This window comes from Sciurus carolinensis, chromosome 1, assembly GCF_902686445.1.
Source record: "Sciurus carolinensis chromosome 1, mSciCar1.2, whole genome shotgun sequence".
In the NCBI taxonomy this organism is placed as follows: domain Eukaryota; kingdom Metazoa; phylum Chordata; class Mammalia; order Rodentia; family Sciuridae; genus Sciurus; species Sciurus carolinensis.
In genome coordinates this window covers 130,350,257-130,370,393 of record NC_062213.1, presented here as the reverse complement: position 1 = coordinate 130,370,393, position 20,137 = coordinate 130,350,257, and the positions used below count along the sequence as shown (strand labels likewise).

The 20,137-nt window shown below is 34.3% G+C and overlaps 1 protein-coding gene across 7 annotated transcripts in view; it reads right to left on the bottom strand.

Moving 5' to 3' along the window:
* The window catches only part of Glmn (glomulin, FKBP associated protein), a 38,926-nt gene that overhangs the window by 7,242 nt on the left and 11,547 nt on the right, over positions 1-20,137 (bottom strand). For all 7 annotated transcript variants that reach the window (XM_047518519.1, XM_047518510.1, XM_047518502.1 and 4 more), the window contains 10 exons: positions 19,324-19,426; positions 9,640-9,827; positions 8,746-8,799; positions 7,048-7,078; positions 6,654-6,743; positions 5,726-5,767; positions 5,540-5,613; positions 3,785-3,869; positions 3,146-3,252; positions 2,345-2,408 (listed from right to left, as the gene is read on the bottom strand). In XM_047518519.1, coding sequence (XP_047374475.1) covers positions 2,345-2,408; positions 3,146-3,252; positions 3,785-3,869; positions 5,540-5,613; positions 5,726-5,767; positions 6,654-6,743; positions 7,048-7,078; positions 8,746-8,799; positions 9,640-9,827; positions 19,324-19,426 — 838 coding nt within the window. The remainder of the gene's footprint in view (positions 1-2,344; positions 2,409-3,145; positions 3,253-3,784; positions 3,870-5,539; positions 5,614-5,725; positions 5,768-6,653; positions 6,744-7,047; positions 7,079-8,745; positions 8,800-9,639; positions 9,828-19,323; positions 19,427-20,137) is intronic.

The following is a 20,137-nucleotide window of genomic DNA, read 5'->3' as shown; positions in this document are numbered from 1 at the left end:
CATTTTATATACAAGACCGACTGTCATTGTACGTGGGAGAAACACTGCCATAATGCACAAGCTACTAAGCTGCCTCAAATATGTCAGGTTGCCATCTTGAACTAAATTTTTTGCTAATTTCCCTGGTATGATAATTATGTGGTAACTTACATGACCAAATTTGGAATATTTGATCCCTGAGGGGAAAACATTTAAACTATTAAATAAGAAGGCAGTTTTATAGGCAGGTTGCATCCTTTTTCACCACAAAATGTTTAAGCTAAATAAAAGTAAGGTGTTATCTGTGGATATCAAAACAAACATTGTTCAGTGCTAAACTACTCTTAAGTCTTCTCTAGGCAGGAACCCATTTGCTGCCTCTGTATTATACTAATAAATCTATACATCTTAATCACTAAGATTCCTTTTCTCTGGGTACGGTGTGGCCCATGCATATAATCCCAGCAGCTTGGGAGGTTGAGGCAAGAGGATCATGAATTCAAAATCAGCCTCTGCAATTTAGCAAAGCCCATGAGACCCTGTCTCAAAATAAAAAATAAAAAGGGCTTGGGATGTGACTCAGTGGTAGAACACCCCTGAGTTCAATCCCCCAGTACCAAAAAAAAAAAAAAAAAAAAAAAAGATTCCTTTTCTTTCTGTTAAGCAAATCAGATCATCTCTTATATAGGTTAACAACCTTTCCTGATAACTAAAAAGGTTAAAAGTTCATACCTTACCCTAATTAGGGACACCTTCCTGAAACCTTAGGGGCTCCACTGCTGCTGAATCTCATGCTGAAACTTTTCTGTTTTTGCCACAAGTTCTTTTAGGAATCAGGATTTTTGTGATTTCAAAACCTCTGAACACTGCCTGAAGTCAGAGCCATTTGTACATTTCCTAGATATGTATCCTTATGCAAGTTAATTTATTCTTCCTGCACCTACATTATCAATGAAAAGGGGAAAACAAAGAATACTTCTTTTTCAACTTTTTGAAGAATAAGTGATGCACAGTACCTGGCTAGAATAGTGGCTGCCTCTGGCAGGGATAAGAATGGAGGTGGAACAATGAGGGAATTTCTTGTGATGATTATGTTCTCTATTTGATATGGGTTTGGATAAACCAATCTATGTATTTGTTAAAACTCAGTGAATACACACTTAAAATTTGTGCATTTCAGTTTATAAAAACTCTTCTTCACAGAAAAACTTCTGACAAATATTTAACTCAATGAAATATGTTGATGTCTGTAAAGTATACTGATGTCTGTTGCTAATCTTGAAATGCATCAAAAAATAAGATAGAAAGACGGATGCACAGAAGGTGGAGACATGGATAAAACATGAAACAAACAGAGGAAAATGGTAGAATCCAAGTGGTAAATCAACAATCAGCATAAAATTCTTTCAATTTTGCTGTATATCTGAAAATTTTCACAGTAAGATTGTGGAAAAAAAAAAAAAAAAAGCAACTGGTACCATAGTAAGCTCTAGTATATGACGGCAAATAACTGTATTTGGCTGAAGAGGGATGAACAAGAGGTCAAATAACTGAATCTATTAGATCTGTCAAGAGGGAAGGAAACTGCTACTTTTCTAATAACTTTTCATCCCAAATCATAATTTATTTAATTAAAAAATCTCTTGGGCATCTTTACATAAAATCAATTTTTTCATTCTTCCTATGCTTTCTATTAAAAAATAGACTAATGACACATGATTAAGACGGTTATAGTTAACAGAAGTGACACATATAGGGAAAGCAATTATTAGAATAGGGTAGGTAGAAAGAAAAGAAAAGATAAAAGAAAATATAACTAATGACACATCTTCCTCAAATTGTCTTCTACTTATTGAATACTTCTAACGAAGTGGTATTTTTTAAAAACTCCTACTTCCTACACAATATCCAAAAGATGCTCTTACCAAATTTAGTTTTAGTGCTGAAAACACTTCAATTTGTCATGTATGATGAAATATTATTAAAATACCATAATTTTATATGGTTCAGACTGAAAATTGTAAATTATAAGGTAGAGGAAAACTGAACAACTCACCCAAATATAAGTTGACTTCCATAAGGTTAGTTAACTTAGGATCTGCAATTTATCTACCCCACAGGCCTGAGTGCATTCAGGAAAGAGCAAAGGCACAACAGGAAAAGGAAAGGGAAAGTTAACTTGGATGTGGAATGGTAAATGCTCCCGGGGATTAACTGCAGGTGTCAGAATAATTGCTGGCACTGTTCCCAGACTTTGTAGCTAACTGACATTAAACACTGGCTTAAGCAGATATTGACCAAGAAAATCTGAAACATTCCTTATCAATTTTTAATATATTGTTTCTTTTTCAAATAATTCACTTACCTGACTGTTATTTTCATTATCTTTGATAACCAAATATCTCAATAAATTTAATGAAGCCATAATCCTGTTAATTAAAAATATGTTACTTATAGTATAGTTTTACATAATCAACAGCAATTTCAATGCATAAAACAAGTTAAAACCTTTAGAATGTTTTTATAACTGTTTGCCACTAGAAACTATTACTATCACAACTTTTGGAGAATAGCTTATTATTCTTGTTTTGCATTTAAGTTCACAAAATGCAATTGTGAAAATTACTATTTTTTTGTGTGTGTGTTGTTTTGTGTGTGTGTGTTTGTGTGTGGGTGAGGGGTTCCAGGGATCAAACACAGGACTTCACGCATGCTAAAAAAATACTTTATCACTAGAATCTTGTTATCTTTAATATTTGAAAGCACTATTTGAAAGCACTATCTCTTGATTTCTGGATTTTAAGATTCCTTTTGTTTGTAAATGCTTAAAAATGTTTCTCAACATCTAGTATATCAAAAGTGAAACTACATGTTTTACATGAAAAAAATCCAAATACATAAACTTTTTATAAGTTAGATACATGAGGTTCTGAATTTTTAGTCACAAAGGCTAGTTGCAAATCTCTAAGGAATGCTGGTTACGTTAAAGGTATAAAAGTGGAGTGTTGGTCATTCTTCAAAGAGATTTTATTGTTTTTACACATCAAATAACGTAAATATGAAAATCTTACTTTTATGAATTAACCCCAGACCATAAAATCACAGGAAAATATATTTTATTAGTTTAGGTAGTGTACTATTTGAACCTTAGTAATGGTTACCTCACCTATCTGAGTTTTGCAGTAAATCTGTTTCAGCACCCTCTGGGAGAAACAGTACCAAATCTAAAAGAGAAATCAGCTGTGGTCCTGTAAACCATTTGTTATATGTTTTCTGAAAAGCAAAAGAAAAATTGAGAAAGGTTTAAATAATAGCATGATAAACTATGTTCTTATTAGCATCAAGTATTCCTGATGCTATTAGAATAAACTATTAACACATTTTAAATGTATATATATATATATATATGTATTTTTTTTTTTTTTTTTTTTACTTTAAATTTTAGTACTTCTATTCACTTTCCAGACACCTGAAACAAACCCTGCTCATTTGAGAATACTGGTGTTCTTTCTGTTTTCTATATGGAAAACACTGAATATTCACAAAGATATGAGACAAGTTTCCATTTATTTTTCAGAAGCATATAACAAAACAAAATGTCATACTTTGAGCTCAAAGAATTAATACAATTTAAATTTAGTGTTAACAAAACTTTGAAATTCAGGGTTTTTTTTTTAAGAGTAGAAATAGGGAAAGAATATACCTTAATACTAAAAAAAGAAAAAGACGAGGGCAAAACCCCACATTGATGTATTCCACATATGAATAAGTTAATTGGCAACTGACACCCTATCTATGATCTTACCTTAAATGACAAGTCAATTTGATTTTTGATATTTTGAATAATAAAGGCCTCCACACCTGAGTGATTACTTGTATTCAATAAGCACCTTGAAAGCAAAATTACAACATATAAAATTATTCTGAACTACATTACAACTAAATGATGAAAGTTTTGCGAATTCAAATGGGCCATGTTTTATTTCTGGAGATGTAAAATCCACAGTCAAGATAATTAGTAAGGAAGATCAACCAATTACAAAGTCACTTCTAAAAGTTATTGTTCTTACTAACTAGTAAATTCTATTTATAACTGGATATTTTCAACGAGAAATTTCTAATAAACCAAATTTGAATCTCTTTGTGCATACAGCTGCAATAATTTAACATGGAAAACATGAGCACTAATATAACTTAAAAACTCCAAAAAATATTGCTGAGAAAGTAGGTTAATGCTGGTTGGACTAGATTAATTGTAAAAGGAAAATTGGTATGACTAATATTATGGTTTAGATCTTAAATGTCCTCTAAGGGCTCATGTGTTAGAAGTCTGGTCCCCAGCTAATGGTGCTATTAAGAGGTTGTAAAACCTTTAGGAGGTGGGGTCTAGTGGAAGGAAGTTAGGTCACTGGGGGTGTACCCTTAAGGGGATATTGGCAACCTGGACCCTTCCTCTCTGTCTCTTGGCTGCCATGAAATAAGCAACTACTCTGCTACCCACTTGCTGTGATGAGGTTCTTCTGCCTCACCACAGGCCCAAAAGCTTGAAGCCAATTGACCACTGTCTGAAATCATGAGCTAAAATATATATATATATATGTATATATATATATATATTTTTTTTTTTTTTTTTTTTTTTTTTTTGCAGTGCTGGGGATCAAACCTAAAGCCTTGTGAATTCCCAGCCCACATCTTTCTTCCTGTTAAGTTCATTTTTCTTAGTTATTTTGTTCCAGCAACAGAAAGCTAACATAACTAGCTTAAGAAAAAAAAAGGAGATTTCTTGGTAGAGAAATAATAATCAAAACCAAACAGGAAAGCTGATATAAGACCTAAGTACAAAGATTTTATATACCAGCTCTGACTCTGTTAATAGAAATGAAGAAAAGATAGAATCAAGAATGCTAGTAATGAACAATCCCAAGAGAGATTTTTTTTTAGCACTTCAACATTGCTCAAATCTGTTTTTAACTCATTTTTATTACTTAAAACAAGGCTCAATAAACTAAAGTCTGCAGGCCAAATCTAACGTGCTGCCTGTTTTTTTTTTTTCAATATTTTATGGGAACACACCCATCCCAATACAAAGCCTATGTAATAGTTGCAGCAGAGGCTGTAATGGCCTTACACAGACTCTTTGATGCCTCAAACAGCACTGTTAGTAAGCTCTAATATTAACTTACAGGGAAAAGCCTGTCAAAGTTATAAATCTAAAGTTATTAATCTCAACTGTGAATAGTGGAGATCATTAAAATTGTAAAGTTCTAGCAGAAGTGTTATCAATTTCAGTTTAATCTTTTTAAAACCTATTGTAACTTTGGAGTTACTCCCATTAACTGAACTGAAATATACACTATTATGGATATATATGTATCTAAAATATTTGATAAACCCCTTCTCTACCTGTTACAGATAAGACTTTAATTACAATATGGCTACTAAATATAGCTGAATTATATGTAAAACATACTGAAGTACTATATTCTAGAATAATTACATGGTATTAACTTGATTTTTAATCAGCCACAACACTTAGTAATTAGCCATTACTGATACATACCTAAATAAAGTATATTTGCCTTGTGAATCCAACTTGTTAATATACAGTTGAAGCATAGCTAAACTCTTTTTCCTCTAAAATGGAACAAATACAATTGTTACATAAAATTCATTTTATGAATAAAGATCAAATTATCAAAATTTCTCATTGTAATTCATTATTATTTAGTCCCCCAAATTTACATACCAATGTCTCAATGGGGCAAAGTGTCATTACTTTGACTAAGCCCTGGAAATTAAAAAAAAAATTAATTCTGATGTAAATAGGTTATAATGACTGCAAACAAACAAATACATTATCAATAGTGACTGACTAAAAATTCCGAAAAGTGAGGGTAGGAGATTTACAAGTAAAGTAAATTAATGTTTTCCTAAGACTTTCATTCCACTACTATTTCTATAGGAAACTTAACTACAATTGATTTTGTAATTAACAGAATGAGATGTTACAAAGTGTGATTTTAAAAGTGAATGGTAATTTTCAAATAAATCTAGAGTGGTAAGAAAATGAAATCAAGCATGTAGAAATGCAGTACATTTATTAATAGTCGATCTCAATGTATTAACAAAGGCCATGCTTTTCTATTCAAATATTAAGAAATTTCTACAGCTAAAGACTTATTTGGATATTATAACCAATAAAGAGTATTAGGCAAAATAAATGCAAGGAGGGAAAAACAAAATGTTCTTCTAGTAGTGAGTTAGTACACGCTTCAGATGCACTTAAGTTTTGAGAAAAGTTAAAGGAACTTCATTTTCCAAGATCCCTCTAGAAATAAAGTATTCAAGAAGGAAGTTATACATTTTCACTAGATGTTATAGTTATCAACTATGGTAGCCACTAATATATTTAAGTTTGAATTAATTTAATTTTAAAATTCCAAAGTCACATTAGTCACATTTTAAGCATTCAATAGGCTCCTGGTTTTTCTACTGTACGACACAGATAATAGAACATTCCATCATCACAGAAGGTTCTACTGGATGGCAATATACTTGAGTTTTCAGAGGTAGAGAGGAAGTGGCAAAGGAGGCATTAGAGGAATCTTTACCTTACTAAAAAGTTCAGGATAGGTAAGGGATTATTTTCAAATTAGAATGCATATTTTATTTACCTGAGGTACAGTAAGAAAACTCTTGATTTCTAAGTACTGGTAAAGTAGACTGTTGTCTTCTATTCTCAATAAACCATTCTCCAGCAGTTCCTACAGATTAAAATATATGCAGATGTATACAAGGTAAAATCAACAGCTGTATTGAAAAGATTTATATTTAAATTATAATGGAAGGGGTTAGGGATATGGCTCAGTAGTAGAGTTCGAGGCCCTGAGTTCAATGCCCAGCACCACCAAAACACACACATACACACATGTATATGTATATATACACATGAGATATGTATAAAAATAACATCTTTTTTAGTTTTTTAAATTTTTTCCAATTAGTTATACATGACAGCAGAATGCATTTCGACTCATTGTACATATATGGGGAACAAACAAATCTTACCAATCCTTTGGAGAAAACAGACTCTTCTGTTCTGAAAGAGAATATTAAAATTTGTCAATATGATTTTATAAATTGTTTTAGAATGACATTTTAGGAAAAACAAATTTTAAAATTTGAAATTTAAAGACTTTTAAAATGCGTATCATTAAGGATAAATTTTGTTGAAGAATTAGTGAAAATTCTTCATCTACTTTAATATTTCTTTTTATTTGGGTCCAAATCTGACCAAAATTACCTGCTCAGATCCTATTTATTTATAGCAAATCAAGAAAATTTCAACAAGTGCTAAAAAATAAATTATAACTGATATAATTTGTATATTCCAGTTGGCTATTTCTATAAAATATTTTCAATTCTTTTTATATAAAAAAAGAGTTAAATGTTCCACTTGTGATAATACTTTTTAAGTATTCACAATCATTATTAACTAAATATTTAAGAGTTTGGGGAAAAAAAATTTCAGGCTCCAGGTTCTTATTCTAGCCATGCAAGTAGTTAAAAGTGGTATGTTTTTGGCTCAATGACTAAATTGTTTGGAAATATCAACACAGAACTTAAACAGATAGTGGCACATGCCTGTAATCCCAGCAACTTGGATAGCTAAGGCAGGAAGATTGCAAGTTCAAAGCCACCCTAAGCAACTTAGTGAGAGTCTGTCTCAAAATAAAAAAATAATAAGGGATAAGGATGTAGCTCAGTGGTTAATGCCCCTGGGTTCAATCCCTGATACCAAAAAAAAAAAAAAAAAAAAAAAAGATTCAAAACAATACATATTTTCACTATATTAATAATAAACTACATGAAATGAATATAAAAATAATTAGGACATATAGAATATAATACAGAAAATTTACAGAGTCTACAACTACTTGTGCCAGGAGACCCTTAGAAATTCCTGCCTTATAGGCTGAGGCTTTGGACATTTGCCATTTTATAAATCTTGCTTCACCTGGGAGGGGATGGGATTGAAAAACTGACACTAGTGTTAACAGGTGACAGCACTGCAAGGCCCTGACTGATGTTAAGAAATAATTTTAGGGCTGGGGCTGTAATTCAGTGGCAGAACACTTGCCTAGCATGTGTGAAGTACTGGGTTTGATGCTTAGCACCACATAAAAATAAACAAAACAAAGGCATTCTGTGCATCTACAACTACAAAAAATAAAAATTAAAAAAAGAAATAATTTTACCTGTTATAGGGAAAGAAAACATTTTGAGTTGTGCAAAATTCTTAAATTTCTGTCTGTAGATTAAGCATACCTGTTACCCTGTAATTTCTTCTTTTTTTAAAAAATAAAGTTCTGTTTCTTAGCACCTCAAATGAAAAAAGGTATATAATTGATCCTAGCACCTCAAATGAGAAAAACTGTAATTGAATATCACTGCTGATGATCAAAGTTAAAAAATGTGAGGTCAAGAAGTCTACTTCCTTTTGATATAGTTTATATTGTGTCCATGAAGCAAAAAGATGAACTTCTTGTATTGACTGACCCTCCTTAGATAGAGAAGGCTGCAGTGGGGTAGAAGTGTTTCAATTTACTATCTTTTGAAAAAAGGTTAAAAACCTTTGAAATAGATAAATGGAAAATCCCTTATTAAGAAAAAGACTTAATAGTCACTGTTTCATAAAATTATCAATTAATTAGTACTATTTTAAGACTACTACTTAATCCTAAGATACCACATAAATGATCTTACCTTTGTAAAAAGACTTCAATATGCCCCATATTAAACTGCAAAAGGTATGATGGGCTAAAATAGAAAAAGATAATGTACACACACGCATTTATAAATTTTAACATACTGTTATAGGCTGAATTGTATTCTCTCTCAAAAAGATATGTTGAGTCATAACCTCTAGTACTCAGAATATGACCTTATTTGGGGGTAACATAAAGTGAGGTCTTTAGAGCAGGTCTGAATCCAATATGACTGGTGTTTATTAAAAAGAGAAATTTGGACAGACATGTACATAGGGAGAACACCACATGAACATGAAGGCAGAGAACAGGGTAAAAGATCTACAAACCAAAGAACATCAAAGACTAGGAAAAAATCAATAGAAGCTAGTGGGAAGGCACGAAAGAGATTCTTCTTCATAGCCCTTGGAAGGAACCAACCTTCTGAGACACATTAATCTCAGACTTCTAAGCTTCTAGAACTATGGGTTAATACATTTCTGTTATTTTAAACATCTAGTTTGTGGTACTTTATTATAGCAGCCTTAACAAATATGCACATTACATAAGTTATTTTGGTAGTAGAATTTGATGCTTAAAAGTAACCATGAGTAGTACCAAGTCACCTGCCCTGCTTATAGTCCAGGAAGGCACCAAAAGCTTCAAAACCAAGAGCAGTTTAAAATCACTTTGACTCTTGTCCCCACCATTTCCTTACACAAATTTTTTTATTATTTGACTATTGGCATTATTTTTATTACAGCCAGTATCATTTAGAACTAGTAAAAACAGCCTTTGTTTATACTTTATTTTAAATGTATTAGTATGTTAATATGCATATACTGGACATTAGATAAATGACAGTTTGATGCTTCTTTTAGAATACATGAACAAACCAAATACTAACTCTTACCTTAAGACCATTGGAAGCTGATCAATACTGATGCCCTGAACAAATACTAGATATGCCAGAGAAGCCATAGAGTCTGCTAATTGTTTGTCTTCTTCTTCCTCAACTTCAAGGTAATCCCAAGTCTTCTTTTTCCTTCCATGATTAAAAATAATTTTGGGGAAAGGGTGTCCAATTGCTGATAAAAACCCCTGTGAAACAGGTTAAAAAAAAAAAAAAGCAGCAGCAGTTAGGCAGGTAAGACTCGAAGGTGCCCCTTCACTCTATTTGCAGATACTGTATAATCCCCTCCTCTTGAGGATGGGTAGGATCTGTAAGACTTGTTTTAACCAACAGAATATGAATGTCACTCCCATGATTAGGTTACATGTCAAAAATGAAGGGATTTTTTGCAGATTAAGGTTCCCTAATCAGTCTAGGCCTAGCTTCCCAGAGTCAGAAACTCTACCTTGCTGACTTTAAAAAACTGAGCTACATATTTTAAAAGTACATATGGAGAAGGCTTTGTGGCAGGAGGACTACAGGTAACTTCTAGAGGTTTTGCAGTCCATCCCTGACCAATGGCCAGCAAGAAAATGGGGACCTGAATCCTACAGTTTTAAGGAGATGAATTCTGCCAAACATCTGAGGGAACTTGGAACTAGATCTTTTTTCACTGAGGCTTCTGATAACATTGCAAGTCCAGCCAACGACTGGCCTGTAACCTGATGAGATGCTCAGCAGAAGATCCAAGCTGTGGCTAGATTCTTGATCCAGAAAAAAAAAGTGGTAAGAAAGATGTGTTGTTAACAAATGGTGCTGGGAAAACTGAAAATACATATGCAGCAGAATGAAATTAAACCCCTATCTCTCACCCTACACAAAACTCAACTCAAAATGGATCAAGGACTTCGGAATCAGACCAGAGATCCTTCATCTTATAGAAGAAAAAGTAGGTTCAAATCTTCAATATGTTGGCCTAAGATCAGACTTCCTTAACAGGACTCCCATAGCACAAGAAATAAAAGCAAGAATCAACAACTGGGATAGATTCAAACTAAAAAGCTTTCTCTCAGCAAAGGAAACTATCAGCAATGTGAAGAGAGAGCCTACAGAGTGGGAGAAAATCTTTGCCACTCATACTTCAGATAGAGCATTAATCTCCAGAATATATAAAGAACTCAAAAAAACTCTACACCAAGAATACAAATAATCCAATCAACAGATGGGCTAAGAAAATGAACAGACACTTCACAGAAGATGTACAAGCAATCAACAGATATATGAAAAAATGTTCAACATCTCTAGTAGTAAGAGAAATGCAAATCAAAACTACCCTAAGATTCCATCTCACCCCAATCACCCCAATCAGAATGGCCATTATCAAGAACACAAGCAACAATAGGTGTTGGCGAGGATGTGGGGAAAAAGGTACACTCATACATTGCTGGTGGGGTTGTAAATTAGTGCAGCCACTCTGGAAAGCAGTATGGAGATTCCTCGGAAAGCTTGGAATGGAACCACCATTTTACCCAGCTATCCCACTCCTTGGCCTATATCCAAAGGACTTAAAATCAGCATACTACAGTGATGCAGCCACATCAATGTTCATAGCTGCTCAATTCACAAGAGCCAGATTGTGGAACCAACCTAGATTAGATGTCCTTCAATTGATGAATGGATAAAGAAACTGTGGTGTATATATATACAATGGAATATTACTCAGCCATAAAGAATAATAAAATTAGGGCATTTGCAGGCAAATGGATGAAACTGGAGACTATCATGCTAAGTGAGATAAGCCAATCTCAAAAAACCAAAGGACGAATGATCTCGCTGATAAGTGCAAGATGACACATAATGGGGGTGGGAGGAGCCAAAAATGGAGGAAGGAGGGACTGTATAGAGGGAAAAGAAGGGTGGGAGGGGTGGGGGGGAAGGAAAAAATAACAGAATGAATCAAACACCATTACCCTATGTAAATGTATGATTACACAAATGGTATGCCTTTATTCCATGTACAAACAGAGAAACAACATGTGTCCCATACAATAAAAATAAATTAAAAAAAAAGAAAGAAAGAAAGAAAGGTGTGTTGTTTTAAACTGCTAAGTTTGTGGGAACTTATTACCTAACAGTAGAAGACTAATACAGAAGCCAATAACAAAATCATTTTACATAGCATTTATATGGTTTCTAGATTAACTCAATCATAATTAAAGGCACACAAATGCATTTTGTCAATGATCTGACTGCTAGATGAAGGGCTCTTTTATTAAAATAGTTTTTTTAGTTGTGATAGACACAATACGTTTATTTTATTTATTTATTTTTTATGTGGTGCTGAGGATCAAACCCAATGCCTTACATATGCTAGGCAAGTGCTCTACCACTGAGCTAGAACCCCAACCCAGATGAAGGGTTCTTAAGTGAACAAAAGAAAATCATTTAACATTCTAATAATAATTAACTGTTTTAGACAGAGACAGAAAGCAGAACAGTGGTTGTCATGCAATGAGGGGAAAGGAGGAGGAGAAGTCAGTGTGTAATGGGTAAGTTTCAGGTAGTAAGATAAAAATGTTCTTGAGAGAGATGATGATGGTTGCACAATAATGTGAATGTCAATCTTAACTGTGTGCTTAAAAATGGTTAAAACAGCCAGTGCATAGCACATGCCTGTAATCCCAGTGGCTCGGGAAGCTGAGGCAGGACAATACTGAGTTCAAAGTCAGCCTCAGCAACTCAGTGAGGTCCTAAGCAACTCAGTAAGACCCTAAATAAAATATTTTTTTAAAAGGGGCTGGGGATGTGGCTCAGTGGTTAGGCGCAGCTAGATTACCCTGGTACCAAAAAAACTAAGAACAGTTAAAATGGTAAATTTTATATTATGTGTATTTTACCATTTTTTTTAAAGTGCATCAAAGATATTTGAGCATCATCTAAAAATGTGAGACATACAAATATCATGAAATGAAAGTAAACCTACTACTCAGATGAAGACTATTCTAAGAACAGTGACTCACTGATCCTATCTACCTGGATACAAAGTGGTCCAGAGGAACACACTCATCGGTGGTAGCAGGGCTTAGAAAATCTATGCTGATATCTCAGGTTGTATAAGTTCTCCAGTCATAAAAGACACATCCTTGCATGAGTGTACAGGACTACAGCTTTAATCTCAAGAAACACAAGAGTCAGCTCTAGGCTCTTAAAATTATTTCTAAGTCTAGTATCTGAAAAGTACCTGACCTTCAAAGTCCATTGATTGATTGGTTCCTTTTTTTTTCTTTTTCTTTTCTTTTTTTTTTTTAGATGGAGTCTTACTATATTGCCCAGGCTGGCCGTGGATTTGGGATCCTTCTATCTTAACTTCCAGATTAGCTGGGATTTTACAGGTGCATGCCACCATGCCTGGGTCACTGGGATTGATTTTGAGTTTTGCCTGTACCATTTACCGGCTGTGTGACACTGAGTGAGTCACTTAACTTCCCTAAACCTGTTTCCTTATGTAAGAAATGACATAATACCTATGTTAAATACTTATTGAGCAGCTCCAAAACAAAGTTTATGAAAGTTAAGGTCACAAAAAACTAACATACATAAGTTAAAAGGGAATGAATTACAACAACAGTTAAAGTACAATGAATCCTGACCTATATATTCATTCTTTTATCCACAAACACTTCAGTACCAGGCACTGAGCCTGACATCGTAGAGAATTAAAAAGTCAAATAAGACTTTGTTGGTCTTTGGGGAATTAAAATCTGCTGATCCCAGATGGTTCCATTAGTCATTTCAGAACACAAAAAAGAACCATGGAAAATCATCCTCAGTCATAAGAGACATTTATTTAGCTAACAGATACTAAATATATACTGCTAATTTTCAAAGCCACACATTCTTGTTATAACTACAAGATAAAAAGTTTACTGCACTCAGATTTCCATTGTCTTCTTAATCATGAAGCTCCATCTCTTCATTCAGTCAGTACTACTTGAGTTTTTTCCAGAGGAAGGTAGACTTTTAAAAATGTACCTAGGTGCTACAGTGCTTCTCTGGATATGTGAGTTCTGACCCATGTCAGGGCCTTCACTCTTTATCCACACACTATTCAACAGTTTTGCCCAGACACAGGCTCTTGTAGTTGCCATTGCACAATTTCTTCAACTTCATGGTAGTCTCTGCCCCACCCCTCAACTTAAAAAAAAAAAAAAAAATATATATATATATATACACACATACATAATATATATATACATACATACATACATAATATATATATATATTTTAGTTGTAAATGGACACAATACCTTTATTATATTTATTTATATGTGGTGCTGCGGATCAAACCCAGTGCCTCACACATGCTAGGCAAGTACTCTACTGCTGAGCCACAACCACATTCCCTCAGTCTCTGTTCTTTTTTTTTTTTTTTTTTTTGTAAACAAATGGGATACATGTTGTTTCTCTGTACATGGCGTAAAGGCATACCATTTGTGTAATCATAAATTTACAAATGGTAATGCTATTTGATTCATTCTGTTATTTTTTCCCTCCCCCCCACCCCTCCCACCCCTCTTTTCCCTCTATACAGTCCTTCCTTCCTCCATTCTTGCCCCCCTCCCTAACCCTAACTCTAACCCTAACACTAACCCCTCCCACCCCCCATTATGTGTCATCATCCACTTATTAGCGATATCGTTCATCCTTTGGTTTTTTGAGATTGGCTTATCTCACTTAGCATGATATTCTCCAGTTTCATCCATTTGCCTGCAAATGCCATAATTTTACCAGTCTCTGTTCTTTGAGGAATGTTCCTTTACTGCAGCCTTTGGGACATTCATGCAGTTCTATACCAAAAAAACTTGTGCCAAAGTAAGGATTGCTGAGGTCAGTCACAACACACTCACCAGTATTTCTCTAGTACAGAAAAGAAGGCATCTCCTTCCTTCATTTCCTACCTGGTTTCACCCCTAATTCTTGACTTGCTTTGTGTTTCCTCACTGCTGGTTCTTTGTATTTGCAATGCTCCTCCCTCTGAGATCTGAGGACCACTCTTCTATACCCTAAACCTCTTCATAGGATACTTGCTCTGCCTCACCGCATTAATTAAACTGGTCTCATTTCTAACTGCTCATTCTCTCACACCTTTTATACAACAGGGCCAGGAAGGCAGCAGTGGGAGATGCAGATAGGTAGATTAGTATTATCCTGGCTCTTTCTGTACTCTTCAGCAAAATGCTTTCCTCTAGGCAGAAGCCATACTGTCCTTTTCTCTGTCATATGTTGACTTCCTGATCATTTACTCACATTCAATGAAGATTCTGGCACCTGCTTACAATTTTTTTCTCTATCCAATTCCTGTTATGATGCTGGGAAAGTAGAATGTTCATGTAGTAAACTCTTATAATACGTCAACCTCATGGATCTTCATTTCTACAAGTTTAATCCTTTTCAGCACCTTTTCTGAATCTCTGCTAACATCTGGAGTTATTCCACATCAAATCCTTAAACTTCATGATCCCATTTTCTGACCAAAATCTCTTATTCTGTCTCTCTCTACCAATCTGCTTTTCAGTCTAACTTCTCTAGTTCTATGATTCCTTCATTTAAACCTACCTATTCATCCCCTCTTACCCATCCCCTACTTCTTTCCCTAACCGTCCTGGACCATGCATTTTTGGTCAAAATCACTCAAACTATTTGCACCTTGTAACTTCTTTATCTGTACCTATGCAGTAAAATACCAACTTAAAAGTAACTACAATCCACCTTTTCTACTTTAACACCTAGGTAGGTGAGTACTGCTGCAGAAATCACACAAAAATATAGACTGTTACCCCTATAGCTGTGGTCTCCAACAATACTTGCATGGTTTTCTACCATCTCTTCCTCTCCCCTGAAGTACTCCAAACTTTTACCTGTTTCCTGTAGCCTTTTATTCAATCCCCATTTCTATTCCTTCATTCTTAAGGAGATCATCTCTCTTTCCCCTAGAAATTCAAGGCCAGAGATTTTGATTCCCCTAAATTATATCCCACTTCTGCTACAAATTTCTTCACACACATACCCATTTTTACTCCTCCTCTTCAGGAGTCCTCTTATTTTTTGATCCTATGTACCCAGATGTCTGCTCTTGGGGCATGTTCTTTCAGTTATCCCAATAAATACCCCTCTTCTCCTCTGGTGGTTTGTACCCTATTAGCCTTGCTCAAACCTTCTCACCTTCCCTGCCATTTTGCTCCCCTGGCCCAGATTTTCTAGCTAATGCCTCTTTCCTTTCTTATTCAGACTCTTTTAAAGAATAGTACACACTAGTCATCTGCTTTTTCTTATTTTTATTCTTTCTTTTACTCATCCTACTCTGATGTCTGTCTCCAACACTACACTCAAACTGTTCTTGCTAAGATTATCAATACAATCTTACTTTCTAAATCCAATGGATGCTTTCCAATCCCTACAGGATTTCTCTGCTACATTTAATAGTACTGATTACTTGTGAAACATCCTAGCGTATTTTAAGTTAAGCAAAATTTTTTAATGTGATTAAAAAAATAAAAAAAACTAACGATGCATGTTTGAAAGTCAGAGGAAGTGAGTGTGGAAAATAAGTTACAATCAAACTATAAAGGCTTCAAGTTTTAAAACCTTTCAAATGTTACAATAAAGTATTCCAGATGTTAAAAAAAAAAATAGTACTGATTACTTTTTTCTTCCTGAAACCCCACTACCCCAGTTTCTGTGATATTTCTACCAATCTTCCTTTTGATCTCTTTGGTTGGTTCCTCTTAAGTGGTAATAGTCTTTAGGCTTTAGTTCCAAGCCCTTTTCTTAGGCTGAACTACTTTTTAGGGTGATCTCACCCACCCTTATTAAGAAACTTCTTAAGAACCTGCTTTCTCTGGGTATTAGATACATAGACAATCCCCAACTTACAATGATTCAACTTAAAATTTTTTGACTTTATGGTGGTAGGAAAGTTGTACACCCTGAGTAGAAACCAAACATTGAATTTTGACCTTTTCCTAGGCTAGTAATACACTGTATCACATTCTCTTGCAATGCTGGGCAACAGCAGGGAGCCATAGCTCCTGGTCAGTCATATAATTATGAAGGTAAACAAAAGATACTCTATAGTATACTGTGTTGTTAAGCTATAATGTTCAGTAGGTTAGGTATATTAAATACATTTTCAACTTAATGTATTTTTAACTTTTGATGGGTTTACTGGGACAAAACCCCACAGTAAGTCAAAGGCATTTACATATTAAGAAATTAATGTTACCTGGGTGCAATGGTACACACCTGTAATTCCAGCAACTTGGGAGGGTAAGGCAGGAGGACCACAAGTCTGAGGTCAGCCTCAGCAATTTAGCAAGATCCAGTCTCAAAGTAAAAAATAAAAGGGATTGGGAATGTAGCTCAGTGGTAAAGTACTCCAGGTTCAATCACCAGTACCTGTGTGTATTTGTGTGTACACATATATATGTATGAATATATTGTCAATCTTGTCAGGTATCATAATGGTATTGTATGTTTTAAAAATCTTTTATCAATAGAAGCATACAAGATTTATGGGTGAAATATGTCTAGGACTTGCTGTAAAATACTACAGCAAGAAAGAGGGAGGATAGATGAAACAAAATTGGCAAAATGTCAGTAACTGTTAAAACTGAGTGATGGGTACATGTGGATATAATGTTCTAGTTTTCTAAATGTTTTTAAATTTCTACAGTTTTAAATCATAAGACCCCCGTTCTTGCTCTTTATTCGCTATCTCAGTTATTGGTACCTTCATATACTCTGTTACCCTACAAAAAACTTCAAGACACCCCTTTTACTATTCCAAACCCAATCTATGATCAAAGTTTGCCAATATGACCCACTAAAAAGTTTTCAAATCTGCCTGTTCCTTGTCTTCTTTACCATTAGATATGCTTAGGCTCTTATCACATCTCACTTAATTCCCAATGAATACCTATACTAGACTTTCTACTTCCATCTTATCCCAGTTAAATTTATCTTCTATTAAAACGATGAATCCCAAAGAATTTCTTTATATTATTCCCAGGTTTAATAACCTTTAACAGTTTTTAACTTTCATAGCCATCTCCTCAAAATAGAGTACACCTACCATATATGGTGGTGCTTATACTATATCCAGAACATTATACTGCAGTCTAGCATTGGCAACAATGAAATGGCCCCACAGACTTCATATGCTCCTGGAAAAATACTTCACCTCTCCTTCCTCTACACCACTCACAGCTTCTTCATTACTATCTTGAGTGTCATCACTAACTATATTAAACTATGTATTCCTAGTTATATCAGTCACCAAGTCATCGCCCATCCTCAGAATTTAGTTCCCATAATTTTCTGGCATCCCCTCTTCTGATTCCTATTCTCAATTCTGCTCAAATTTCAGAAACCTTTAAATCATGGCCTCTGGATCACAACAATTATTGGTAAAATCAATTCTTCTCTAAATGGTCTCCTGTTTTCCAAATCTGGTTCTCCCCTGAAACAACTGTTTTCTCTACAACTCTCTTAAATGGCTGCTATTTTTTATTTTTTTAATCCAATATCCATTGTACAACTAGGCATGAAAGTATACCTGCTCTCTTTGCTGTCTCTAGACCATTCTTTTCCATCCTCTCTAAAATCCCTCAGTATTAAAACTTGTTTCTGTGACTTGCTTCTTGTGATAAGAATACTTATCACAGACTTTACAATCTTTTAAAAATTTCTAAACATATTGAGGGAGATGTAAAAGGACACAGGCAGCCAGGACAAGATGGTGAGTGAGGAAGTCAGGGCACGAAGCATGAGAGGGTCTTCTGATGAAGTCAACTTCCTGATTAACAAAGTGGTTATAGACCCAAAGTGATTATTGGACAAGTGGGGACCCAATCAGACAAACACTTCCATACTTATGCTCCTAAGCAGGGGGGTTCAAAAAGATAAACAGACAAGTGGACAGAGGGGGCATCAATCAATAATAGTGAGGACAGTGTGGACAGGGGAGGAGACAAGGAAAGGAGGAAATTCCAGAGATCATAAAAAGAACAGGCCAAAACTCCCCCACCAGATTCTCAGCTCTGGGACCCCTTCTCTTCAGAGAAGTCTCTCTCTGTATCTCTGTTGCTTTTGCAATAAACCTACTTCTTTTTTTTTTTTTTTTAATTTAATTTAATTTTTTAAAAAATTTATTTGTATTGTAAACAAATGGGATACATCTTGTTTCTCTATTTGTACATGAAGTAGAGGCATACCATTTGTATAATCATACATTTACCTAGGGTAATAGTTTTTGATTCATTCTGTTAATTTTTTTTCCTTCCCCCCTGCAATAAACCTACTTCTTGCTTGTTACTTCTGTGTCCTGTTCTTCAATTCTTTGCTGAATGGAGACAATGAACCCAGTACCCCTAGACAATAACAATGTGTGTATAATTTTCTTATTTATGAATAATTTATGAGTACATAGGCAGAAAAATTCTGGAAAGTGTTAATAGCATTTGTCTTTTGCTAGTGAAATTATTACTGTTCTATTTTCCATCTTTTTACTTACCTGTATTTTACAAAACCACACATTTATTTATTAATAAATTATCAATTTACATACCCACATGTAGTATATGAGAACATAAAAGTATAAAATTTAAGTTTATAGCAGATTGTATAGATTAAATTAGCTGTACTTACTATTATTTCACATGCAAAACATCTTAAAGGATCACTTCCAGCTTCTTCAGACTGTTCAAGGAATTGTGCTGTCAGCAAAGGGCATTTCAAGCTTTTGAAACAACTATGGCATGAGAAATAGGTTAATTAAGAAATTAGCACTTCCCAAATATAAAATGCCAGGTTTTCATCTCTAATTTTACATGAAAAGTAAAATAAGCACTACTATGGTTTGAATATTTATACCCACCAAATCTCATGTTGAAATGTAACAGCCATTCCAACAGTATTAAGAGGTAGACCTTTGATAGGTGATTAGTCCAGAAGGGCTCCACACTTATAGAAGGTATTAGTGTTGTTATAAAAGGGTGGAGTCAGCCCCCTTGTGTCTGTCCACCCTTCCTCAATCTCTATGTGATGACACATCAAGGCCTTCACCAGAGGTTGGTCCCTTGATCTTGGATTTCCCAACCTTCAGAACTCACAGCCGATATATTTCTATTCACTAATTTATAGTAATCTCAGATAGTCTATTACAGCAGCACAAACAGACTAAGATAAGCACCAATAATTCAATGCCTATAAAATGACTGATGAATTATCTTATTAGTAATTGAGAGAACATGAAAATGCCTTGCTAGACCCAACATAGTGAAATTCATTTCTACGTCTGGACTATTCCAGTGGATTCTGAATGTTTGTTTGAGAATTAACCAGTACTAATCCAAGATGTACTTTTCATTAGTTCAAGGAAAAAGAAAGAAAGTGTAATAATTTCTTCATAAAGTTGTATTTCTTTTATTTAGAAAACCAAATTTTGTTCTTTGATTAAGCC